The sequence below is a fragment of the Aptenodytes patagonicus genome, chromosome 2, assembly GCF_965638725.1.
Source record: "Aptenodytes patagonicus chromosome 2, bAptPat1.pri.cur, whole genome shotgun sequence".
Taxonomy (NCBI): Eukaryota; Metazoa; Chordata; class Aves; order Sphenisciformes; family Spheniscidae; genus Aptenodytes; species Aptenodytes patagonicus.
The window spans coordinates 126,212,917-126,239,693 of NC_134950.1; the positions used below are offsets into that span (position 1 = coordinate 126,212,917).

Below are 26,777 nucleotides of genomic sequence, written 5' to 3' on the forward strand. Positions count from 1 at the left end.
TCCAGCATTTTTATCAATTTGCAACTCATTCCTGTTGCCTTAATGTTTAAATACAAAATTGACAGAATGTGGCTTTTAAAGAGTATAGCCTCTAGCCTACAGGTTGGAAAAGCTGTTGTGATATATCAACATCTGGCACGACTAGACTAATACAACTAGAGTCTGTGAGAATGACAGCAGTACAGGTAGCATTCAGGTAACAGAGGTACAGTGTCAGAGGCATAGAAAATCATTTGTGGTGGGACAGTTTGAAAATACTGGAGTAGGTCTAAAATGAGATCCTTTACAGATTAAGGGAGGGCATGGAGAAAGAAATTTATAACCAAGGTTGGACATGGTCTTCCATTATCAGCAAGCTATTCTGCAGTTGTCCAACCTGAGCTTTCTTGCACTTTCAGCGTATGTGTTAATTGCAATTGTCAGAGACAACATTAGAGCAGAAAAATAAGAGGCTAATTAAAACCAGTAGGTGCTTATTTCTGTATTTCAGCAAGAAGAACAAGGTAGCATATTTGTTGGGAAATTTTGCTGCTTCTTAGGACAACTTATTTGGCTATCCATACCCAGCAGCATTAGTGCAGTTGGGGTTGGGTGCTCAGTGGATTCACCTCATAAGAACAAAAGAGCTACATTACTCTTTTCTCTGCCTTCTGTGTCATCAGAAAGCATCAGCTATTTTGGACTAAATATAGGACTTGAGCTATAAGCTGGCAATAGTGGGTATGTATTTTAGAAGTTAATGGGATTGTGTGATTTGAAAAAGCTAGGCATCCAGTTATCTTACTATGATTTTTTTTTTTTTTTTTTTTTTAGTTAGAATAAAGTTTTACAAAGCAATTCTAATTACAAATGTCCATAGTGTTCAACAGGAGGCAGCTTACAGTGAATGAATTCCAAAGCATAACACTGTGCCGTGACTAATGGTGTGGGAACATCACCTATTTAACAGAGCTGCTCTGGAGATTTCACTTTACACAAGAAACCCATGCGCTAGGAAATTGTTCTTAGCTTAAGAACCAGGCTTACATAGCTTGACCACTGTGAGAATGGATTCGCAGGCCTTGCTAGCTGTAAGAAGAAGAAATGATCTCAAGTTTCAGCAAATCTTCTGAAAGGATTTTAAGTGTCCAAACTTGGGAACTAGCTCTTGAAGACACTAGGTACATGCTTCTCCTGCTGAAAAAGTGCTCAACTCTATAGATGAATCAGTCTTTAATGGTGGTTGCTGAAGTGTGTTATGCAGTCACAGCCTGAGCTTGGTGGAAATTCTTGAAGTGTTGGAGAAACTTGCATTGAATGCCATTGACGAGTCAATTAGGGGGAGCAGAGTGGTTTTTAAGGTATTACCCTGTGGTATGGTTGTGCAGAATGACTCTTCTCAAGGATACGTGAGATATGGAAAGGGAGATATGTTGCTTTCCTGATCCTCCTGGTGCACTAGATACTTCAGATGGCCCTGGCTGCTTGTCACACTGCTTTGTGTGTGTGTACGTGCTGGGAAGGAATGTTGGCATCTTCCATGTGAGTATATATGAGGGTCAGCTGTGGTCTGGACTCTTGATATAAACAGCTTAAACTTTAGGGCTAAAACTTTCTGTTGTTTGTAGCGTGGCTAAGTGCTGGCTGAGAGCGGGAGAAGAGATTATCCTGTCACTCAGGTAGATGGAGAAGGAGCTAAACTACTATGTCATTTTTGCTCTAGTTTAAAAAACTCTGCTATTAATAGTAAGAGAAGCACGAGATGTTACAGCCCCTGTGTAGGTCTGCACGGGGAGACTGTGATGCTCTGATCAGTCCTCAGGCAAAGCAGTTTCCTGGACCTCTGGTTGCACAGTGCAATGTGAGCAGCTCTGCTGCAGGATGGTCTTCCACGCACTGCACCTCCTCCCCACCTTCCTAGGTGGAAGAAGGGCATGTCCGATAGCCAATACGCTGCTGTAGTGAGCGTTTGAAATAATAATCTCCAGGATAGATTGGCAGGGGAGGCCAGTGGTGGGAAGGAACAGGTGAAGGGAGCAAAGGAAAGAAGAGGACTTCGGTTTTAGGATACATTACACTTAAAATTCTGAGACTGCTGCACTGACAGGCCACATAAAGAATTAGATTTACAATTTGAAGTAAGTTCCGTAGTAAGATAATTGGACTGGTGAAGCAATCTCACTCTCACCAAATTGCTTTCCGAGGAGCCTATCCTGAATGGGGCTGTGCAGCTCTTTCTGATATTTGAGCATCCTCAGGTCTCATTGACTTCAGTGGGAATTAAACTCATTGAACTCCTCACTAGGCAATTAGTTCTTTATAGGTCTAATTTTTCTGCTGCAAAGTGGTAGCTGCCTTTACTTTCAGTTAGCAGTCATACCCTGTGCTCCTCAAGTCCAAGCCTTAGCATGCTTATATCATTTAATGGTTCTTTTGGGAGACATGTACTTAAGCATTTGTGCATATATTCTGTTCCTTACTGCTTTCTGTGGATAGGATGCCCAATAGTTTTGTTACACTGACTGTATCACGTTAAAAAATAGAACATGCAAAATACTTGATGGAAAATCTTTCCAAAAATAATCCTGTCAAAAGCCCATAGGACAGTTTTATGCTTTTTTTTTTTTTGTTTAAGTAGGAAGTGTTTGTTTTGCCTTCAAAAAGGGATGGATGCACTTCAAATTAAGAGGACAACTTCATTAGCATGGAGGATGAATGAGATAATAAATGAGATAACGAAAGTGAGATTTTTCTACCTTTCCTTTCCATGAGAGAAGACCTACTGAAATGCAGTATATTTACAGTCCTCAAATTACCGAAGCTCTAAATGTTTTTGCTTTCATGGTCTCCATTTGTGCTGTTGCACATTTTGGGATGATGGATTGTGGAGCACTGGGTGTTGAGATGAAGAGAATCAATAGTGTGATACAAAAGATGAAATAACTCTGATGGAACATCAATAAAGGCTATAAGTTGCCATAGGGATTTGAATCTTAAAGAAGAGCTTGAGAAAGTATATTAAGAAGAATTCGATTCTCCCCTTGCACTTGTAGTGTCTTTATTCCATGAGCAGAAGTCGCTTGGGGGTTCTTGTCAAGTACAGGGGTGGAGGAATTTCTTCTTTTCTGTACGTATACGGTGCCCAGCACAATGTCTTCCGAGCATTGTCACAGTGTCATCGCTATCTCAGCTTATAGCTGGTGTGAATAAAAATTCAAAGTTATTCACTGTTTAAGAGAACGTGTGGTGCAGGTCTGTTCACTAGTGTGCATAACCAGGAGCGTTCCCAACCAAGAGTCTTCCCATTTGATTCCACCACTGCCAAATTGTGCGAGAACAATTATAAGGCCCAGATTTTGCCCTAGTGTTAGCACTGCACAGTACTGTGTTCAGCGATTTGTTAGGATGCAGTGTGGAATATTTGGTCTGAAGCAGAGAGGATTGTTTGCCGAGTAACACACTCTTCAGGGTGAAGAAGGCTGTCTCATGCAAAATAGCTACCACCTCTATCCAAGCAGAACTCCAGTGTTTTGTTTTGTTTTAGTTTGGTTTTTTTTCTTGAGTATGGACTAAATGAGGTTAGTCTGATGTAATTCTGAGCTATAAAACAAGAAAATTGAGGACTCCTTGAATCATTTGCTAGGCAGACAGAAACCCAGGTGGGTGATGGCATAGGGATATATGATTGACTACTTCTGTTTCTAAATGACATACGCATTGCAGATACACAGCAGAATTGTGTTTTCATTGGTAGCTTTCATTAGGATCTTTACGCAGGAGGCACACCTGGAGCTCCACATTAGATTTTATGGATTTTGTGGAAAAAGGTGCTATCGAATGTGACTGAAGGTATCACAGTATGCCTCTTAACCTTTCTGTTGTAATCTGAGTGTTCCTGTCCTCATTGTTATCTTCTTGTTTCCTAAATGTTTATCAGAACTACTTTCACAACTTATTTCTTATTTTTTGCTTGCAGCAATATGCAAAAAAACAAAATTCTGATTGCACATTGCCTTCTGAAAGGATATTCATTGCTTTCATGTGCATAATTCATACTGATGTTACACTCTGGACTTTAATTAGAATTCTGACTCTATCATTCTCATAGTTTAGAAACCAAACACTAAATAAACCACATAGCTTTGTCACAAAGATAAACCAAAATCAGAGAGGCAAATTAAGTTAGAACCATGAACATTCTTCCTCTGAATTCAATATACATCTTGAAACAATGGTAATTTAGACATGTACCACTAAACAAATATGGGAAAGCTAGGCTGTTAGTGTTGAAAACCTTAGCTGTTTCCATCTAAGCAAACTGTATGGGACTTGCCTCCTAAAATGTGCCATGTAAAAATAAAGCTATTAAGGCAAGGTTGGCATCACCATTTTTCTTTTGCAGATCAGGTGGTAGTTTCTGGCAGTAACTTTTAAAGCTGAAATAAATTAATGCAGAAACCAAGGTCAGGTCATACACCTATTTGCTTAGTTCAAAGTCAAACCGTCGCAGAAGGAAGAAAAGGAATGCACTGTTCTGAAATACATTAGTGTTATTAGTAATATATTAAAATGCAACGCATTTTTAAAAATACTGCTTCTGTCAAAATACTTACTTATGTTGAATTCTGTCTTCCAACGAATAGAGTACTTAATCCAGCAATGTATTTAAGCTTATGACTGATTTCAAGCATGAGAACACAGAACTACTCACACACTTAAAGTTAAGCAGAAGATTAATTGGACAAGGTTAATAGCCCTGCTGGGATGAGATCAAGTGTTCAGCTATAAGGACCTGACTCTGCCAATCTTACTCATGTTTTTTTATTCTGCAGTGAGACACCTATGAGATTTCATCCCATTCAACACGAGTGGTGTAGCCAAACACCTTAAATCTAAGAGATGAAATCTTAAGCTCCAGGATCAGGCCTTCTCCCTTAATATTGCATCACATTGACTTCTTTGGCAGCTTAAGTTTCACAAGGGTTCAATGGAGAGTGTCCTTTAGGGAGACCTACTTTGCAGGTACGGAGAAGATTTGAAGGGCCATCAAAGGCGAGTAGTCAAGCTTAGCCTAGTTAGCACAAGGAGAGAAACCCTGACTTTTACCAGCTGCAGCTGATGTTCTTCCTGAGTTCAAACCTTTGATCTAAATCAGGAAGACTAGGGACCTTAACCCAAGCTTTGCCATGTCACAGGTGAATGCCCCAAGCAGCAGGCTTTTGAGGGCTTTAGATCTTGCTCTGATTCTGCCAGGAGTCCCAGAACCTGAGGGTCTCAGTGCACAGTCTGCCTCTAAACCTGTCGGTCTGAGCTTTAATGTTTCTTGGGGCAGGCAGTGGGAAGGCGGGGAAGGGGTGCAAAACTCAGACACTTCAAAAAAACTTAAGTCACAAAATACAGTTCCTGCCCAAATCTGCTGTATTTCTGAGTGTGACATCAACCCTTTTTTATCTCTGCATTCAGGTTGCTCCTGTAATTAAAGAAAGGATGATGAAGAAGGGCAGCATGATGCTTGGGTACCAGCCTCACCAGGGCAAAGTCAACTTCTTCCGCCAGGTGGTGATCAGCCCGCAAGTTAGTCGAGAGGACATGGACTTCTTGCTGGATGAAATTGAACTGCTTGCTAAGGACTTGTAGCTGTAGCTCCACAGCACCAGGCGCTGCTCATATGTGATATTTATGGAGAAAGAATGGCAGCAGCATTCTGGTGCTATTTTGTGAAAGGTAGTAAAAAGCTTGACATATAGTTTGGAAACTGTCATTTTACAGAGTGATGTTGAGAGCTTGGCAGGTAGAACACCCCTTCACAGGAAAGTATTTGCTGATGGGGGCTGAGAGTGACCGGGGGCAGGCTGGTGCTTGCAGCACCACTGCCGCCATTCTGGGAAGTGTTCCCTCGAGAAGGGAGCACTTCTGAAAATGGTGTCTACATCCCAGGGAGGGCAGCTATTTATGGGGTGCCTGTGCACAAGTGTAGCTCAAACTGGTCACTTACATATGCAGGCAACACTCCTCTGAAGTTACTGTTAGGACTGGATTTAGCTCAGTGAGCTTTAAAATGCTAGTAAATACTCGTCTACTCTGTCAATATTTTAGTTTGGTGTGTGTTTAAGGATAGAGACCTGGTTGGTAATGACACTGATAAGACTGAACATCGTGGACTTGTATGAAGCATTCCTCAAGGCCCCTAACTAGGTGGGTTGCCCAGGTTTTCCTCCGTGAGCACAGTCAACATGGGGTTGTGCAAGTCGCCATCCTGGGAGGTTTGCAGGACCCGCCTGCACAAAGCCCCAGGCAACCAATATTGACCTTGCTTTGGGCAGGTGGAACTAGATGACCTACTAAGGTCCCTTCCAACCTAACTGATTTTGTGATTCTATGAAATACAACGATTGGGCCCAGTCAGTGTTTGCCAATGTTGCCCACCCAAAATATCACCACCACTTTAGCAGAGCTGAGAATTTTGGAATAGCACTTAAAACTTCTTACCTCTTTGTTAACAGGAGTTACCTGGCATTTCTGAACTGCTGTTCACCTTCCTCTGTTTTTAAAGCATAAAGATTTATTTAGCAGCTTTTAGATGCATTTTAAAATTATAACAGAGAAAAAATAAATATATTTACCTGAAAGATACATATATATTTATGCATGGTGACTATATATTAAGAGCATAGCAAAATACATATTTGTCATCGTCTGTCTGTATTTTCCTACAGATTTGAGATGACTCACTCTTATGATATCAGTATATAATTTATATTTTGGCACTGAGATTAAGGTGGTGGTGATCAGGGAAAGCCTGCCTGTGATTTTAGGATATGAACAGTCTGAGTATTTTTGGTCAATCTTAAATTGCAAAATTAAATTATAAACTTCATGTTTGTGTTAAGAATTACAGTTTACTTTTGATCTGTTTGTATTCTATAAAATGATCCATTTTTTAAAGATAGAAATTTATTTCTTGGGGTGAAGTTCTTGCAGCAAAGCAATGGAAATAACCATGTCTTCCACCTTGTAATCAACGCCTACTTAACTTTAATGTTGTGATGTTTGTTCCTTATTCTGTATTTGAGGTGGCACTGACCAATATGAATCTTTCTGCTATAATGTTTTCTGTCATGCTGAAAGCTGTCTTTAAACACAATGCTTTCTTGTTTTCATTTCCTACGTTGTACTAGGATCCAACATTGCATGACATTCCTACTTCCAGTCTCCAGGAGTATGGTATGGAAAGTCATGATACCCAAGGAGGTCATGCTGTCAGAGCAGTAGATAGGAGCAAGAGTCACCCTGCAGCACTTGACAGATGCCTTTAACAGTGTCCTGGAAGTGAATATTCTTCTGCTGTTATAGTGAGCCACTGGACTTTAAGCCAAAACCCACATTGATACTAACATAAAAATGAATATAATGATGTGGTCCCTGGATTCTGCCCTGTAATACCTGCGGTTCACTTTATCACTTATTATCTTGTGCTTCTGGCTATACCAGCTTGGAAAATGCTTAACTAAATTCAGGGACAATAAGGCTTATTTAGCCTCCCAGCCACTCTGGGTAGAGTGCAGAGTGCGCAAGGGGTGCTGGATGGATGGAATGACTTTGCTGTTGCTTCTTGAGTTAGATAGGACTGTTACCCCTTCTCCTTCTCTTTTTTGACCTTGAAGGGAAAGACAGAATACAGTGTCAGGATGTTTTGATTATGGTCCAGATTCTCGGCGAGTACTTGATTTTTGATTCAGGGGGAGCTATGTCACCTTCTGTCAGCTAAGAATTTGGTCCATGGTGTTCCGTGACACCGCTACTATCAAAAAAGTGTTACTGTCTTGTTTCTCATCATGTTGTTAGTGCATTTCTGTTTCCAGCTACCATGACACTTACGGCACATGTCAGACTGAAGTAACCGGTTCCTTTCTGTAGCAGTAGTGGCTATAGTATTTTCAAATGAGAGCAAAATGGAACTTTTTTAATGTTTGCAGAAAATAGGTCTCCGATCAACATGTGCACTGATTTCTTCAAAGGTATAGGTTAGCCTTCCAGTGTGACGCGAGTACCTTATCTCATCTCCGTATAATTTCTTTTATTGCTGACCCCTTATCATGTCCCAGGTGCGCGATATGATGGTCTCATTTCAGGACTAACGTCATTTTCTCATAGTTGCCTATTTAGGACTAGTATGTACAAAATGTCTATTTTGTAGCTGGTGATTTTAATAAAAAGTGAAGTAAATGACACCCTTATAAATACAGGTTGTGTTTGTCATTTGTCAATCTAAAACTGCCAAGAGATATATAAAGAAGGTATGCATGAGCTCTCCAGATGGAGAAACAGCAAACTGCCAGCACAGCTTTAAAATGTGAAACCTAGTCTAACCCTGCTTCAGGATGTGGTTTATCTGTGTGCTGTGCCCATATCATGTTTAATAAACATCTTGGATGGAAATGTGTCACAATTTATCTTACTCCTCCTTTCAAATGCAGAAGTTAAATTGTTTTTACAGAAATGGCCATTTTATTTATTTATTTACTATTCTAGCTAGGTGGGATTGGCCCATGAGCTCCCTCTCCTAGTTACTGAGAAGTGCCATCTCTCAGGATGCTAAGCCAAGTTCTGGAAGTAATGAGGTACAGGTATAAATCGGTGAAGAAGCTGATCCACTGGCTGTTTCAGTCTTTGTAATTTCTTGTGTCTACTTCTAATAATCTTTTTTCAATATGGAGCTTTAGGAAAGGAAGGAAATATTTAGACAGAAGGGATGCTGAGGCAGTTTTTGCTCTCGGTTGTGTGGATGCATCTTGTGAGAACTTTGGGTGTTTTGTGCTGGGTCTACGTGCAAAATCACTCACACAAATCATCGTGCCTGGAACAAGCAGTCCTGGTCTCAGGACTTCGAATATGATTTTCTGTGATAGATTAATACAAATCAGTAAAATCTGGTTATGTATGACTTCAGTGCTTCTAACTCTCACTGAGTTAACTGGAAACCCTTGCTGGATTGGGCCCTGAGTTTTATCGCTGGGATCTTTCATTTCAACACCAGCAGCTTGGCACTCAGAATATCTCGGTTATCTATTCAAGGTTTGTGCCTAGAGATTCAAATTTATCTTTATTTCTGTGAGACTGAATTGAAATGTATTTTCATTTGTATCCTTCAATGATGTGTTAAGATGCTTTTCAAATATTTGACCCTTAAAGGACAAGTAATGTCCTTTAAGAGAGGCCTGGTAGAACTGGTAGAGTTGCATTCCCAGAATGCCAGGTAAAAGCGTGTAAAAATGCTATGTGCCTGAGGTTTCCTCATTCATACACAGAGATCACAGCATTAGTTCATGCTCAAATAATTTTTATTTTTAAATTCTTGGGTAGCATGATTGGGCTTACAAAACTGATACGAAATGTTGAAGGCAGAGGAGAATAATAATTCAGAAATACTAAATGCTAAGTCTGCTTTCTCCTATTATGTCACACATGAGCTCTATGACAAGCCAATGGAAGCTGAAAGTGTCGTTTGAGTCCCCCGTTTTCAACAGTGCCAAATCTGCCCAGCCTCTCTTCCCTGCTGCCTAATTCCATGGGTTTTCAACGGGAGAGTGAAGTGTGTTCATCCTGGAAATCACTTGTAGGTAAGGCCCACTCACACGCCTGCCCTCCATCCTGTGGCATAATTGGTAAATGCTGATAAATCGTTTCAGCTTATAAGCACTGTGTCTAGTACAGTAACTGCTAAATATTGCTACAGTTACATCCTGAAATAATGCAATTGCACACATTCATTATGTCTTAATTGCACACGCTAATTGCAGGTTAGATGCAATCAAAGCAGCACTGCCTGGCAAATACACCGTGCAAACCATGAGAAACCCTGGTGGAGGGGTTTTCTTTCTTTAAATTGAATCTACTTTCCCACAATTACATGTTTTTGCTTCAGATGTACAATTAGATGTTATTACTCTGATTCTGTAACTACACAATAATCAACCAAAAATTACTTTGAGAAGCAAAACAAAACAAATTTGCACAGCAAGAGGTACAATAAAGAGAACGTCAAAGGTTTCGAGGCAAACCCACAGAAGGAAACAATGGTCGTGCAAACGATTAACCTCTACTAAATCTAACATGTGAATGTGCTGCATGGCTGTGCTGCAGACGTGGAGCGGTGAAGCAGTACCCATCATGGAGCCATCAAAGAACTTGCATATACCCTGACACTGCCGCAATCTGCCCCAACGTAGCACGGTCCATCCACTGATCCTAGACAAGCCCTTTCAGAAGGCAGGACACTTTGTAGTACAGCAACGATTTTTGTATCTATCAAGGTGAAGTTTGCATTCTCAATAATAAAAGTGATACTGAAAGGGTAATCTTGCAAAAGTCCAACAGCGATGACCACTTTAAGCCTTAGTAGCTCGTGTACAATTGAAGTACAATGGATCACAGTTTTTAAATTCATTTTAAAAAAATTAGTAAAACCTTTATTTTATGAAGCATAAAGGCAAATAATAGAAAGTGAGGGACGTGGACCCTTAATAGTTTTGTCAAACACAGATGTTCTGTTTTGATGAAATAATTTCTTGTAAGTAACTCGGAGAGTGTTAATTTCTACTGGGCTATTTAAAAATGGAAAGTATGATGAAAGCACTTGCCATGAAATAGCAGAGGCCTATGGAAAATAACATCTGCCTTTGGGACTGTGCAGTCTATATTGTCCTCTGCAAAACACTGTTCTTCCAAGAAACTTTCACCCAGCTTGTCATTCTGGGAATTGACTCCTTAAATCTGGCAGGCGCTGGCACTGGCAGCTGCAGCTTTATACATCCTGCCCCTTTTGTGCCAGGTGATACCGATTTTTACTCTGGTTCTGTTTCTGTACCCTCTCTCATGCCTGGACATTTTTTCAGAGGGAGATTTTCAGTATTTGGCACCATAGGAAAAATGTCAAGAGTAGCAGAAGGGGGAAGATAGAAAGCTGAAGCAAAAGCAGTGCTCAGCTTGGTATCTTGAAGTGACATTTTGCCTTCTCTTTCTCAGCAATGGATTTGTCCAGATGTTCAGATGATGATCACTCGCTGCTCCTGTCAGAACTATGGTAACACCATAGAAGATCAGGACTTCACTGTGCACTGTACAACGTGGTAGACCAATCTGGCCTTGGGAAACTAAGTAAGACAAAGGGTGGGAGAAAGAAATGTTGGTTGAGCTGTTTTACAGAAAAATGATGCACAAGGAACTTAAAACTTTTATTTTTGTGAAAACTTCCACTGTGGCTTTAGAAAAATTGTTGAAGGAGTCACTGCCAGGAGACAGCAGTGAGTGAAAAATGGGACATAGTGTGATATGGGCTTAGCGGAGGGAGATGGTGCTAGGCTAACCAGAGAGCTTTCTAGGAAAAAAAAGAAAATTACTTTCTAGACTGGACTCTTACAGTATTTGATGTGGCATCACTTGGGAAAACCTGCATAAGATGGGAAGCAGGATGGAAAAGGTAAGGTGGGTAGGACTATCCAGTGAAAGATGAAAACGAGTGATGGAGAAAGGAAGATACCACTCAATTACCGGTATTGATTCTGGGCTAATCTAGCTTTATACTGTCATCACTAACCCTTTCAGAAAGATCAGACGTATGTTCATGAAATTTGCTGATGAAGCTATGTTGGAAGTTTTAGAGTTTGACAGGCATGAAGAACTAGGTGATTTTAAGAGCTTGTGGGAGGGGAGACTCAGTCAAACAAAGTGCAAAATCTTTGGGGACTTGTAAAAAGCTGCAAGAACTTTTTGGTTAGAGGTAGGATGTACTAAACACTTGGGAAACAGAAAATTGTGGGGATAAGCATAATGATGGCATAAATAGCAGTGTATGAGCTAAGCCTAAATGCCACATAAATAAAGCCAGCCAGCCAAGAAATTCGGTGGTAAACAACAAAGCAGATCTAGCCTCTCATCTGGAGCATGGCAGCAAGGAAACCCTAGCAGGGCGGCAGACTCGGTGGCTGGTCCAGGCCTCTATCCCCCAGCTCTGTTGTCTCAAGCTGCGAGCAGTGAACAGTGAGAACATTAACTGGTTTTACAGAGCCGAAGAGCAGCGCTGCCTAGTCGTGTGCTCCATCTACTGGTGTGTCCTCTGGTAACCAACTTGTGCTACACACAGGATGTCTCTTCCGAAGAGCACTCTTGGACATCTCATATGTGGCTGAGGAGAGAATTGGAACTAAAAATTCTTGGGATTTTTCAGACAAAAATGTTTTGTCAGAAAATGTCGCTTTGTTTTAGGCAGTCTCCTGTGAAAACATTGGATTTCAATGGACTTTAGGGAAATACATGCAGACCTGTGATCGTTTCTTGTCATCCTGCCTAAACAGTGATGGGAATGTGTTTCCATGCTGTGTAACCCATGATGACACTGGTGTGTTTGGGGCATCCAAGCTGAGCAATGGAGAGCTCAGGGTGCCATGAAAAATGCACTTCCCCGACTCTGAGCCCCTCAGCTGGGCAGTGATTCCTTACTCTGCTCTTTACCAAGGTTAAAAATGGAGTCAGGAGCATGCAAGCCACTTCTAAGCCGTATGGCCTCAGAGTGCTGAGTTTCCAGGCTTGATTTTATTCTGAAGCAATCCCAATGCCTTGGGTTTTTTTATATTTTCCTTTCTATGAGAAATACCGATGTTCTATGGTGAGTTACAAAAGAGGATGTCCTGCCCTCGTGCCCCAGCACATTTTGGAATTTCCCACAGAACAAAATTTCCAGCTTCTTGACCACCCTGAACTCGGTCCTTTAGAGACACAGACCGAACACAGAACTGCAACCCCTGTGGCGGGAAAGGATCACAAGATGTCATCGAGATGATATGACCTCCATCCTGAGATAGGATCAGTGATACCAGAGAACTAGTGTCTAACCTTTGCTTAGTCTATAATTCATGACCAAAAATTGCTGGACATCCTGCAGCCTTCCCATGAGGTTTTCTTAATGGATAATCTAGATTTTCCCTGCTGTGCTTGATCCATCCACCATGATTAGGGCCAACACATATTTTTCCTCTTTGCAACTTCTACATGTTCGAAGATTATTATCTTATTGCCCCTTAATCATCTTCTTTTCTAGTTCTGAATAACAGTCACTCCTTCCATGTTTCCTCAGAGGCCATGGTTCTAAGTCTTCTGATTATTCTGCTGCCCAAAACAAGACAGAGCAGTCCTCTGAAACCTTCCCAGGGTTTAAAAGAGAGGCAGGATTACTTTGTACATCTCTCAGCCACCACTGCTGCTTATACATCACAGTGTGATGTTCACCTTTTGTAACAGCAAGATGCTATTGACTCTTGTTAGGTTTGTGATCCACTCTGAGCACTAGAGCTTCTTTGGCCAGCTGCTTTACATGGCTTTTCCCCATTAGATATCTGTATGCTTAATTACTCCTTTGTAAGTGTCCCCACTAAAGAGGATCATGGTTTTTTTATTAAGCACAGCATAGCTAGCTGGTCAAGGGAGGTGATTGTCCCACTCTGCACTGCACTGGTACCGCTCCACCTCGAGTACTGTGAGCAGTTTTGGGCGTCTCAATATAAGAAGGACATCAAACTATTAGAGTGTGTCCAGAGGAGGATGACCAAGATGGTGAAAGGTCTCAAGGGCAAGACTTATGAGGAGTGGCTGAGGTGACTTGGTTTGTTCAGCTTGGAGAAGAGAAGGCTGAGGGGTGACCTCATCGCAGTCTACAACTTCCTCAAGGGGGGCAGTGGAGGGGAAGGTGCTGATCTCCTCTCTCTGGTGACCAGCGATAGGACATGAGGAAATGGGATGAAGCTGCGTCAGAGGAAGTTCAGACTGGACATTAGGAAAAGGTTCTTCACTGAAAGGGTGGTTGGTGACTGGAACAGGCTCCCCAGGGAAATGGTCACGGCACCAAGCCTGTCAGAGTTCAAGGAACGTCTGGACAACGCTGTTAGCCATATGGTTTAGTTTTAGGTAGTCCTGCCAGGAGCAGGGAGTTGGACTCGATGATCCTTACGGGTCCCTTCCAACTTGAGACATTCTATGATTCTATGATTTGTTCAGTCTGTCAAGAACAATTTGAATTGTCAGTCCAACCTGCAGCACACATGCAGTCTCTCACAGCACAATACAGTTTGCAGATTTAATAAGCATATATTTTAATCCATTACCTAGGCTATTATTTAAAATACTGAATAGGGGCTAGACCTGGGTCACTGTGGAACTGTACTCAGTGTCTCCTAGGGACCTAGGGATCTACATAGTAACTATTGTGTATTTCAAGCCAGCATTGCACCCACTCTATACTTGAATTTAGACAACAGTTCCCTAGTTTGCTAATAATAATATCATTTGAGGTGATGTCAAAAGCCTTTCTAAGCTCAAGCCACATGATATTTACTGTATCTTATCTTCTCCATTTTACAAAAGCTACCGTCCTGTAGGAAAAAAAACCCGAACACATGATGAATCCATGTTGACTGCTACCCTCTTCTCATTGTTTTTCCAGTTGCCTTCAAATAGTTTGATTCCTCCCACCCCCTGTAATTTCCTGAGATGCAGGGACCTGAACGGGTCCCCAGCTCCTCTTGCCCCCTTTCAAATGGTAAGTACCACCTCTTCCCCTTTGGCAACACAGGAGCAAGCTGTGCAACTGCAGGAATCCTTTCTGGGGCACGTTGCAGCTCAGAGAATTTGGTCCTCAAGTAGTTGAACCTCAGGTTGGCTGTGGACGGAGCTGAGGCTGGAGGGTGCTGAAAGGCCTGTCAGGGCCATGTGCCTGGATGCTGAGGGAAAGCAGGGGTCTGGGAAGGGGAAGATGGGTGAGCATCAAAGTCTTGCCTCGGTACGGAGCCACGACATGGCTGGGACATGAGTTTGGATTTGGAGTCGGACAAGTGCTTCCATTTTATGCAGGAGAGTCAGAGTAGTCAAAGACAAGCATGAATGGATCTGAGACTGTGAGGATGAATTTCATCCAGATCAGTCAGGCTGAAACAATACAATATACTAAGCGTTTTCCACCCTTTTCTTATCCTGTGCTAGTTTGAGAATTAATCTTTTATTATCTGATTGTAGCTAGAGAGAAGACTGATACAACCAAACGAGTACTAAACATTTTGGCCTTTCCAGCCACCCTTCTTTTCAGTTGTGCAGTTCTTCCTGAAGGGATTTCTTTTCTGGTTTTTTACATTTTTCTTCATGAAAAATACCCTCACTATTTAGTTTGCTAGGTTTCTTTAGAACTGGAAGACAAAGACATTGCTCTGGTCCTGGAGTATTGAGCCTGATGAGGCAATCATGTAGGAGATATTTGCATAAGACATTAAAAAAAAAAAAGAGCTCCAGCCCCCTGCCCGATGAAGAGCCCTTCCCCCATAATTATTGTCTTAATGAAAGCACTACATGCAGCTCACCATACCTATAATTTCATTTTAACTACTCCTGGAAGACAATTAAAGCAGTTATTTAAAAATGCAATTCTTACCATAAAGTATAGCAAAATGGAGTCACAAGCATATACACAAGGTATTCATCAGAGCATTTAATATCCTCAAGTTAATAATTTTATTATTATTTTCAGGATGTGTGGTTCAAGCAAGAAGTGTGTTGCTATGATGGCGAGAGGAGTCATTCGCTCTATAGCATTCATACATTCCAATTGCCAATGCATTGGCCTCACGTATAGAAAAGGAGATGAAAAAAGATTAACATCATCATTTGACCTGTCTGACCCTGTATCCAAAGCTTTTTTCATGCATTTGTCCACGAAATAAATTTCCATCTCTTCTAGAAGCTAATATGATTGATTTTGCACACCAGGAGAAGTAATGCAAAAATACAGAGCTCTAGCCTAGCCAACCAACATGGCAATCAAGACTCACTAAGGACTGTCAAAATTCTCACTGGAAACTTGAAAGGCAAACATTTATTTGCAAAAACCCATTGCATTTCTCACTAGGATTTTTGAACCTGATACTCTGTATCATTAGAAGTAATGTGAAGACACGTAAAGAAAAGAGCAACCACTTTTTAAACTAGTCTGTGACCACTGTCCATATATTGGTATGAAAAGCACATTGTCCATTCTAATAATCTGCCTATAATCCATAGATGTAATAGGTCAAAGTGCTGAAGTCAAACCTATTGACCTCAGTGGCGTTACAGTGAGGCGAAGGGATGGTCTTACTAAATGTCTCTTAATGCGAGCACATGAAGGCACATGGAGTAGGCTTCACCTCTCCGCGCTTCAGCTGTCTGACCGTTCGCTGCCCATGCTCAGGCTCCCTCGTGGCTCCCTGTGCCGCCCTGCTCCTGCCGGGGAAGGGCCTGCCCTGCCTTAGGAGCCAATTTTAGGCCAAGCTGCTGATGCGGTGAAGGTGGCGAGACTCTGCGGCATCGCTCGCTTGCTCTTGGGAGAGTTTTCCTGAGAATGTTTCACATTGAAAAGCGAACCTTCTTCTGCCAAAATGTTTTCCTCTAGAGCTAATAAAACCAAATTAGACTGTTGCCCAGATCAGGAATGAACTTTGTCTGGTTGTGTGTCATGGATATAATAAACAGTTTATACTTGGGCAAAGGCTCTGTTTAAGTATGGCTGAATCCTGTTTGGTTTACTGTGATTAACCCAAACAATTTATAAATGGATGAAGTAGGTTAATTTAAATTCTTTCTTCCATTTCCTATGGCTTTGTTAAGATTAGGTTCTTAAAAGCAACCATTCCAGAAATTATTGCAAGACAAGCAAATTAATGTTAACATTCCTACATTAAAATGAAATTGCCTTGATTTTTTTTCCTTATTTAATAAGGCTTACATGTCCTTTCCAGAAGTACTTAGGCTACATAACCTGCTGCTTAATGGGAGATGCCATTAATGCCTTAAAACATGGGAGCATTTCGCTATGCTATTCAAAGCATTACAAGAAAAAATTCAGCCTAATCCCCTGCAAGTTGCTTTTGCAAACTCCTCCTCAGTGGTGAGGCTGAAGTGCCGGTGACGTTGTCCTGTTACAGAAATACTGCTTCTGCTTCTCACATGGGGATTAGATGAGCAAAAAGGGTTGCAGCCAAAGCACATGAGCAAGTCTGTGTAAAAGTGTACGAGCCTTAACAACTGGAAAATTAGAAGTCTTGGTATGAGATTTATGTCCTGTTCAAAACCTTTTAGCTAATTAAAGGTATGGCCTACTTTCTTCTGCCTCCAGGAGCACCGGATGGCTGATGGAAAGCGAGTATCTCAGTTGAAGAGAATCGATACTCTGGCTTTAATTTCACCATAGGAGGAAACCTCACCTTTCCAGAAATAAGGCTGGATTCAAGTATCAGCAGTTATCATCTTTCACTTGCGAAGTGCCTCTCTTATGGATGGGCTGCTCCTGAATACGCTGTCTGTTAACCCATGTGCTGCAAGTTATAATTCTCCTTGGTGGCAGCACCATGTAGCTGTTTTTCTTGGTGGTGTGAGCAGATGGGCTTTGTGTTTTCTTTTACCGGATCCTTTCTCTGACAGCCTTAGTTCAGTTTTGTTGGATCAAAGCTGAAATACTGTTTTTGTCATTTCAGGCATTTATATACCTTGTATAAAAGGCTTTGCTCTTTCAAAAAACAGTATTTTATTTCAAAAGATTCTCAGACAATTGTTGCAATGATGCACTGAAACAGCCCTGAGTAGGCCTTGTATTTTCATCCTGATCTCTGAAGCGATGACCCTTGCCACTTCTGAGTCTGGGGAGGCATTTCTTATACGTTGCCAAATGATGTATTCCCAATGTAAGATTGATATTTTTATCATCTTATTTTACTGGGTTGTCATAGCATAGACAGCCTCACTAGATTAGTGCAGAGATCCTCTCAGTGTTCACATACATGTATAAGGAAGTCAGTAGATAAAGACAGGCCTTTAAGTGCTAAACATTTGCAGCCACAGACAGACAGATGTTTATCTCAGAAGTTTATACTGTCTTCTGTTTGAGAACTAGAAAGACAGTTTTCACCTTCAAGCGAAAGCAGGAATTAGATGCAATCAATATGTTCTGTAAAACATTTTCTAACCTTAAATAGTCTCCCGCAAGGTTGAAGCGTGAAGACCCTGGCATATTTCTAACAGAAGGAAGTCTATTTCTGGAATTCTTTGTGTGAGACGGAAAGCGCCGGGTTTGGGCTTTGTCGGGGGGGTAAGGAATTCTGCTTCTGTAGCTTGCTGTACAGCTCTGATAACACATCCTGCATCCCACATCGGTTTAGCTCATCCTAAATAAAGCACTCCCCTAAACACCACACGCAGCCAGCCTGTGGCTGAAGCACACTGCAAAAACCAGGACATTTCAAAGGTCCTTATGTTACGCTGGCAGGCGACTGAGCTCTACGCTACAGAAAAACCTGCTGCAGCAGGGCTGTAAATCTTGTAGGGGTATTTTCATTCCTGGCTCAGGGGATGGGATTCATGGCGGGGGTGAGAGCTGAGAGTGAAGGGGGGTAAAGCTTCACCCCGGGGGTGCCAGGAGGGGACAATGTGGTTGTCCTCTCCTTCTGGAAACTAGGGAGACAGCCCTGGTCCGTGGAGCCTCACGTAACTGCTCATGCTGGAGCAGAAAGCCAGTGAGCCTGGCCTGCGACCTGAACACCATCTCCATGCAAGTTGGTTAGAAACACATATGATGTGTATTTCTTTTGGGCTTTGCTTCCTCTGCATCGCTTCTGCCCTAAATAAGCAAAGCGGCAGTGTATTAAACAGATGTATGCAATGGGTTTACTCAGGTGCTGTTTCTGGAGGAGGACAGACCCTGGAGGTCAGGGCAGTCCCTGCTGGGGAGAGGAGCAGGCCAGAGGGGAGAGGGCCACAGGAGGAAGGGCACGGCTCCAGCCTGAGCAGAAGCAGCGATGAGGTGCCCTTTGGGAGGTCGTGCAAGGCTAAGCCCGATGTTTAAACCCCAATATCTGATGCAGGTCTTGTTCTGAAACACAAATACCATGAGTTGCTTTCATGAGAGAAAGACCAGCACCCCGATCCAAAACGGGAGGCAGGAGGGAGTGCACTGTGCAGCCCCGACTCAGGCACCTGAAGGTGCCTGGGAGGAGGAGAGGAGCGGCAGGGAGCGGAAGGCGGTGGCCTGGGCTTGAAGCCACAGATGGCTGAAAAAAGAGAGCGGGGTGAATTGCTTTTTGTTTCTTCTTCCACAGAAAAGCCTTGCTGCAGCAGAGGAGGAAGAGGGGAAGTGTTTTCAGCTGTGAGTGGTCCCTCCTGTGACACACACGAGATGGCTAACCTGGGAAGAAATGCCAGGGATCTTTGCTCTACTTGCTTTCACATGGCAGCACATTTGCAAAAGAGATGTTTCAGCAGTGAGAGTTTAATCATGCTGATTTGATCAGGTGGCCGTTTTATTTTTTAAGAATTTAGCTACGTAAATGCAACTGTCTGAAGAGATTGGTTTATCATCATTATAGCTGAGCAAATAATTCACAGCAGATAATTTATGAGCAGCCTTTTGCCTTTGCCTCTTCATGAAGTGATTAGACGGTGCTCAAAGCACTCAGTAGTCAAGAGTTTTAAATCTATTTCCTGGGCTCAGTCCTCCCAGGAGCCTCACAATTTGGCCATATTTCAACAAACCACTGACTTTGTCCTCAGCTTTCTGCTGATGAGCAAGGCCTTTCAGCTGCCGGAGGTCAAAAATAGGTGAGAGCTGCCAATAGGTCAAGGCACTGTGAGGAAACGGAGTCCAGACAGCTGGGCTGGGACACCATGGTCTCAGGCCAACTGGGCCTTGTGGGTCATGCTGGGAAATGTAACCCAGTAGGACACAGGTGCCTGAAAAAAACCCACCAAAATCCTGCAGTGAGGTTCATCACTTATACCGACCCAGGATGAGACTGGAATTTTTGGCACCCCCCAGCAAGAACCTTCTGAACACACACATGGTGTGCACCCACTTGCGTGAATGTTTGCCAAGTAATAAGCAGCATGAACACAGCCAAACTGCATTCAGGAACAACAAGCAGACAGTCTGGAACAGAATTCGCTCCATCTTCTTTGTGGCTGGAGGGAAAAATTGCCATAGGCAGCATTTTATTAAAAACATAATGCCAAAAAAAAAAAAAAGCAAGCAAGAGAGAGAGACAGAGCTAAGGATCAGGAAATAAATTAATCAGTGTTCCTCTGGAAGCAAAGGAAGCCCTTGGGTCCCAGCACAGCTGGCTTGACAAGAGGACAATATTGCAGGTGCTCTACATGTGGCTCAGTTTGTTTCCAGGAGCATTCAGAATAACAACATCTTAATGCCTTTCTTTTTCTTTTTTCCCCCCCTCGGGAGCTGGGTCATGATTTTTTCTTCTTTTATCGTTCATGTTTATTCCAGTAGCAGTTGGGAATATCTTAGAAGGGGGTGAAATCCCAATTGTGCTGGGAATTGTGTGAACTGGTAACACGGAAGCACTCTGCACTGGGAAACTTTGCCACCCAGTTTAGGCTATTGCTTGGTTCTGTAGTAAACCTAAGGATTGCCTTCTGCATTGCACAGCTGGCACCTCCTTGCTGTGTATCCTGGCGGTAAAATGGTGATTGACATGCTAATTAAGAGCTGCTCACAGAAGGATGTTGAACACCATATTTAGGATAAGAAAGGTGGGCAAAAGCCTTAACTGAAAAAATATTAACAGGATATAGTGTACTTTATTTCAAGGACATTGTGTACTTCATTTCAAGACTGAAAGGTCTCTGGAGTTTGCCTGTTACAGTTTCCTAATACACTTTATATTTCTTTTTGCAACACTTGCTTGCCTTGTTATGCCAAAAGGACTTTGCCTTTGAGCCAGTGTAAACAGGATGTCAGGGCTTGAAGATCTTTGCCAATACACGACCAGTGGTGGGGACTGGTGAGGGGTGGCCACTGCCACCAGTGCGCCAGCAAACGCTGGGGCCGACCACAGTGATGCTGGGCTTGCCTAGGACTTGGCAGGGTGCTGCTGGAAACCACAGAGCTGTGGGCAGTGAGTCTTTGCATGCCCCTAGGGAAGCTGAGAGCTGTTTTTGTACCTGGCCTTCGCTGAAGCAACAGCTGACAAGAGAAGGCTGCACTGTTAAGGCTTGCTGGGGAGGGGGAGGCTGTAGGGCACCCCACCATCCCTCAATGTTAGAGCAACTACAGCAAGGCTGGTGCTGACAACGCTGCCTTCCAGCTGGCGGGGGTCCTGACCCGTCCCCACTGCACCCTCGGCAGCAGCCCTGCAGCAAGGCTCCCTGCAGGCCCCTCCACGCTGTCCTCGGGCAGCTGGTTTCAGCTGGCTGCGGAGCATCCTCACTCTGTAGCTTGATTTATAGTCTGGTCATACGGGGCAGAGGGTAGCTGGCTTAAAGGAAGAGCTGGTCACCTGCACCTGTCTGCCTGGGGGGGCATCTAGGCAGCGCCTGCTTCACAAAGCCCCCGTTGGCCAATTTCAGACTAAATGTGGCCGCTGTGCTTTGCACCACGCCTGACACTGGCTATGTGTGTTTCTCTGTTCGGAGCACCAGGTGTCCAGAGAGGCTGTGAAATCAGTAGCGTTGAACATACTCAAAACTCAACAAGGTCTTGAGCAACTTGATCTAAGCCACCTGTTTTGAACAGGAGCCTGGACCAGACGACCAGCGAGCACAGCACCTGGACTGGAGGTCCCTGCCAGCCTCAGTTATTCTGTGATTCTGCTTGACTCATGAACGAAGACACCTGGGTGCCTGTTTGGGGAATCCCCGTGTGGAGGTTCAAAAGGAGATATTCAGAGCAGCCAAGCATGAGCTCTGGTGGAGGTTTTGGCACCAAAATGCATTCCCTGAAAAAAATGGTGATGCCTTGAGAGTCTCAGATGCCTAAATCAGGCACCAGTGGACTGCATCCTCTGTAGAGGCTTAGAGTCAACCCAAGTCACACTCAAGGCAATTTTTTTGGTGGGGAGGGAGGTATCTCACTTTTTGTTTATGTGGTGCTTGTGTTCTGCATGTCTTCCATGGGAGGGATATCAGCTTAAGAAGGTGAAAGCTCTGAGTGGAGAGCAGTAGCTGTAAGGCACAAGCACATTACTCATGTGCTTCTCAGTGACACAGATTTAGTGGGCTCTCTTCGGGCTCACTTTAATACCAACACCAAAACAGCTGAGGTTTAACTAAGGCCTTATCATAGAATCATAGCTCTGCAGACTGAAGAGGAAAGACCCATCACATCAGGAGAGATGCTGGAGCTGAGTAATGCAGCCCGATCTGCCCCCCTGTATAACAACCAGCGCAACTAAGAAAAGGCGACAGGTGATAGTAGTAGGCGACTCTCTTCTGAGAGGTACGGAGGCGCCCATTTGCCGACTGGACGCACTCTCTACAGAGGTGTGCTGCTTACCGGGGCCTCGCATCAGGGATTTCACCAAGAGGCTACGAAGCCTCCTACAATCCACTGACTGTTATCTGCTGCTGTTGTTTCACGTGGGCATCAGTGACACAGCCAGGAGCAGTCTGAGGACTATTGAGAAGGACTACAGAGCCCTGGGAGCGGCGGTAAGGGACTCAGGAGCGCAGGTAGTTTTTTCATCAATCCTGCCGGTCAAAGGGAAGGGGTTTGAAAGGGCCAGCCGAATCTGCCGAGTCAACAAATGGTTATGGGGTTCGGCTACTTAGACCACGGGACTCGCTTTGAGAAACCTGGTCTACTGGGGGCTGACGGGGTCCATCTGTCAGAGAAGGGGAAGAGCATCTTTGGTCATAGGCTTGCCAAGCTGGTGAAGAGGGCTTTAAACTAGAGATGCCGGGGGAGTGGAACCTCAATCCATTCCATTCCTACCAGTTTGACGCCAGGGCCAGCAATAGATGCCCAGAACCCGGAGAAGGAACATAGGTGAGCAGGAGAGTGCCTGAAGAGCAGCACAAAGGAACTCCAGCCAGTAAGACAGCTTCATCGGGGGCCCAACTTAAATGCCTCTACCCAAACGCACATAGCATGGGGAATGAACAAGAGGAGTTAGAGACGTGTGCACGCCTGCAGGGCTACGACCTTATTGGCATCACGGAGACATGGTGGGATGGCTCCTATGATTGGAGTGTTGGGATGGAGGGATACAGGCTCTTTAGGAAGGCCAGGCAGGGGAGATAGGGTGTCACCCTCTATGGCAATGACCAGCATTGAACTCTGCCTGGGGATGGATGAGGAGCCGACTGAGAGCTTATGGGTCAGGATTAAAGGGAAGGCAGGGACAGGTGACATTATGGTGGGGGTCTGCTACAGGCCACCTGACCAGGAAGACCAAGCGGATGAGGCCCTCTATAGACAGATAGGAGCAGCCTCATGCTCACAAGCCCTGGTCCTCATGGGGAACTTCAACCACCCCGACATCTGTTGGAGGGACAACAGGGCAGGGCATAAGCAGTCCGGGAGGTTCCTGGAATGCGTCAATGATAACTTCCTTCTCCAAGTGATAGAGGAGCCAACGAGGAGAGGTGTTATGCTGGACCTTGTTCTCACCAACAAGGAGGGGCTGGTGGGGAATGTGAAGCTCAAGGGCAGCCTTGGCTGCAGCGACCATGAAATGGTGGAGTTCAAGATCCTTAGGGCACCGAGGAGGGCGCACAGCAAGCTCACTCCCCTGGACTTCCGGAGAGCAGACTTTGGCCTCTTCAGGGATCTGCTTGGCAGAGTACCATGCAACAAAGCCCTGGAGGGAAGAGGGCCCCAAGAAAGCTGGGTAATATTCAAGGACTGCCTCCTCCAAGCTCAGGAGCGATGCATCCCAACGAAGAGGAAGTCAGGCAAAAATGCCAGGAGGCCTGCATGGATGAACAAGGAGCTCCTGGACAAACTCAAACACAAAAAGGAAGCCTACAGAGGGTGGAAGCAAGGGCAGGTAGCCTGGGAGGAATAGAGGGAAATTGTCGGAGCAGCCAGCGATCAGGTTAGGAAAGCTAAAGCCCTGATAGAATTAAATCTGGCCAGGGACATCAAGGGCAGCAGGAAAAGCTTCTATAGGTACGTCAGGGATAAAAGGAAGACAAGGGAAAATGTGGCCTCTCTCTGGAATGAAACAGGAGACCTGGTTACCCGGGATACGGAGAAGGCGGAGGTACTCAATGACTTTTTTGCCTCGGTCTTCACTGGCAAGTGCTCGAGCCTCACCGCCCAAGCCGCAGAAGGCAAAGGCGGGGACTGGGAGAATGAAGAGCCGCCCACTGTGGGAGAACATCAGGTTCGAGACCATCTAAGGCACCTGAAGGTGCACTAGTCCATGGGACCTGATGAGATCCATCCACGGGTCCTGAGGGAACTGGTGGATGAAATTGCTAAGCCACTATCCATCTTATTTGAGAAGTCGTGGCAGTCTGGTGGAGTTCCCACTGACTGGAAAAGGGGAAACATAACCCCCATTTTTAAAAAGGGAAAAAAGGAAGACCCGGGGAACTACAGACCAGTCAGTCTCACCTCTGTGCCTGGGAAGATCATGGAACAGCTCCTCCTGGAAGCTATGCTAAGGCACATGGAGGCCAGGGAGGTGATTTGAAACAGCCAGCATGGCTTCACCAAGGGCAAGTCCTGCCTGACCAACCTAGTGACCTTCTATGATGGAGTGACTACATCAGTGGACAAGGGAAGAGCTACAGATGTCATCTATCTGGACCTCTGTAAGGCCTTTGACATGGTCCCCCACAACATCCTTCTCTCTAAACTGGACAGGTATGGATTTGATGGGTGGACTGTCTGGTGGGTGAGGAATTGCTTGGATGGTCGCATCCAGAGGACAGTGGTCAATGGCTCAGTGTCCAGATGGAGACTGGTGATGAGTGGCGTCCCACAGGGGTCCAGATTAGGACCAGTACTGTTTAATATCTTCATCAATGACATAGACAGTGGGATCAGTGTACCCTCAGCAAGTTTGCAGATGGCACCAAGCTGAGTGGTGTGGTTGACATGCCAGAGGGATGGGATGCCATCCAGAGGGACCTGGACAAGCTGGAGAAGTGGGCCCGTGTGAACCTCATGAGGTTTAACAAGGCCAAGTGCAAGGTCCTGCACCTGGGTCGGGGCAACCCCCAGTATCAAGACAGGCTGGGGGACGAAGGGATGGAGAGCAGCCCTGCCGAGAAGGACTTGGGGGTACTGGTGGATGAAAAGCTGGACATGAGGCAGCAATGTGCGCTCGCAGCCCAGAAGGCCAACCGCATCCTGGGCTGCATCAAAAGAAGCGTGGCCAGCAGGTCGAGGGAGGTGATTCTGCCCCTCTACTCTGCTCTAATGAGACCCCACCTGGAGTACTGCGTCCAGCTCTGGAGCCCTCAGCATAAGAAAGACACGGACCCGTTGGAGCGGGTCCAGAGGAGGGCCACGAAAATGATCAGGGGGATGGAACACCTCTCCTATGAAGAAAGGCTGAGAGAGTTGGGGTTGTTCAGCCTAGAGCAGAGAAGGCTTCAGGGAGACCTTCTTGCAGCCTCTCAGTACTTAAAGGGGGCTTATAAGAAAGATGGCGGCAAACTTTTTAGCAGGGCCTGTTGCGACAGGACAAGGGGGAATGGCTTTAAACTTAAGGGGGGTAGATTTAGACTAGCTAGAAGGAAGAAATGTTTTACGCTGAGGGTGGTGAAACACTGGCACAGGTTGCCCAGAGAGGTGGTGGATGCCCTGTCTCTGGAAACATTCAAGGTCAGGTTGGACGGGGCTCTGAGCAACCTGATCTATTTGAAGATGTCCCTGCTCATTGCAGGGGGGTTGGACTAGATGACCTTTAGAGGTCCCTTCCAACCCAAACTATTCTATGATTTAGGTTGGAAAAGACCTTTAAGATCATCGAGTCCAACCGTTAACCTAACACTGCCAAGTCCACCACTAAACCATGTCCCTAAGTGCCACATCTACAGTGAGAATTGAGCAACGTAAAAGTAGGAGAGCGCCAGCTGTGAACCTTCTTCTCCCTCCCCTCCCCTGAAACTAGTGAAGGTTTTACACTGCAGGGGCTAACGGGCCAGCAAGTTTGGGTATTTGCTAGTGCTGTTCTGCTGAAGGGCAGGATGGAGACCGGGGGAAGTGGTCATTAGCAAAGCAGGACACATGCAAAGGCCATTGGCCACACCGAGCATGACATTCAGGCCTCTGGTGGGAAGGAATGGGCCTGAAGCATTTTAGGATAGGGTTCATTTTAGGAAGAGCCCTCTCCCTATTCCGGATGCTCCAGAGATGAAAGACAAACTTGAGTTGGTGTTATTTTATTTGCTCCAATAAACATTTGATTTATAGAAAACAAAACAAAACAGACCAAAAAAAACCCCAAACTCTTTACAAAGCAAGTTAAGTGCTTGAAACATTTGATATACAAGAGCATATATTGTTCACATTCCTATTTCATACATGATGTACAGGTGAAATATTCCTTAAAAGAATAAAAATTTTCCTTTACACGTAGTAGTTAAAAAAAAAAAACCCAAACCATAAAAATGTCAGTATTGTCAGGAACTACCGGACGCCGTTCCTTGACCTTCAGCGTGGATGGAGGAAGAGAAACGGGCCGCGACATCCCCTCTCCCCCTACCCCCGCCCCGCTCCGGGCAGCCGAGGCGGCGGCGCGGCAGCAGCGCGTCGCTAGAGGGCAGCGGGCCCCGCCGCCGCCGCCGCGCTCCCGCCGCCGCCGCCGCCGCCGCCGCCGCCGCCGCCGCGCTCCCGCCGCCGCCGCCGCCGCCGCCGCCGCCGCCGCGCTCCTCCGCCGCGCTCCCGCCGCCGTCGCCCGCTGCTCGACAGCCCCGCGCCTCTGCCCGCTTTCCTTTTTTTCCTACAGAAAACAAATCCCGCCCCCCCCCCCCAAAAAAAAAAT

The 26,777-nt window shown here is 44.8% G+C and overlaps 1 protein-coding gene across 3 annotated transcripts in view; it reads left to right on the forward strand.

Annotated features, from left to right (window-relative positions):
* Positions 1-8,422, forward strand: part of GADL1 (glutamate decarboxylase like 1) — a 118,643-nt gene extending 110,221 nt beyond the window's left edge. For all 3 annotated transcript variants that reach the window (XM_076331132.1, XM_076331133.1, XM_076331131.1), the window contains exon 15: positions 5,443-8,422. In XM_076331132.1, the coding sequence (XP_076187247.1) occupies positions 5,443-5,616 (174 nt within the window). In that variant the 3' untranslated portion in view covers positions 5,617-8,422. The remainder of the gene's footprint in view (positions 1-5,442) is intronic.
* The last annotated feature ends 18,355 nt before the right edge of the window (positions 8,423-26,777 follow it).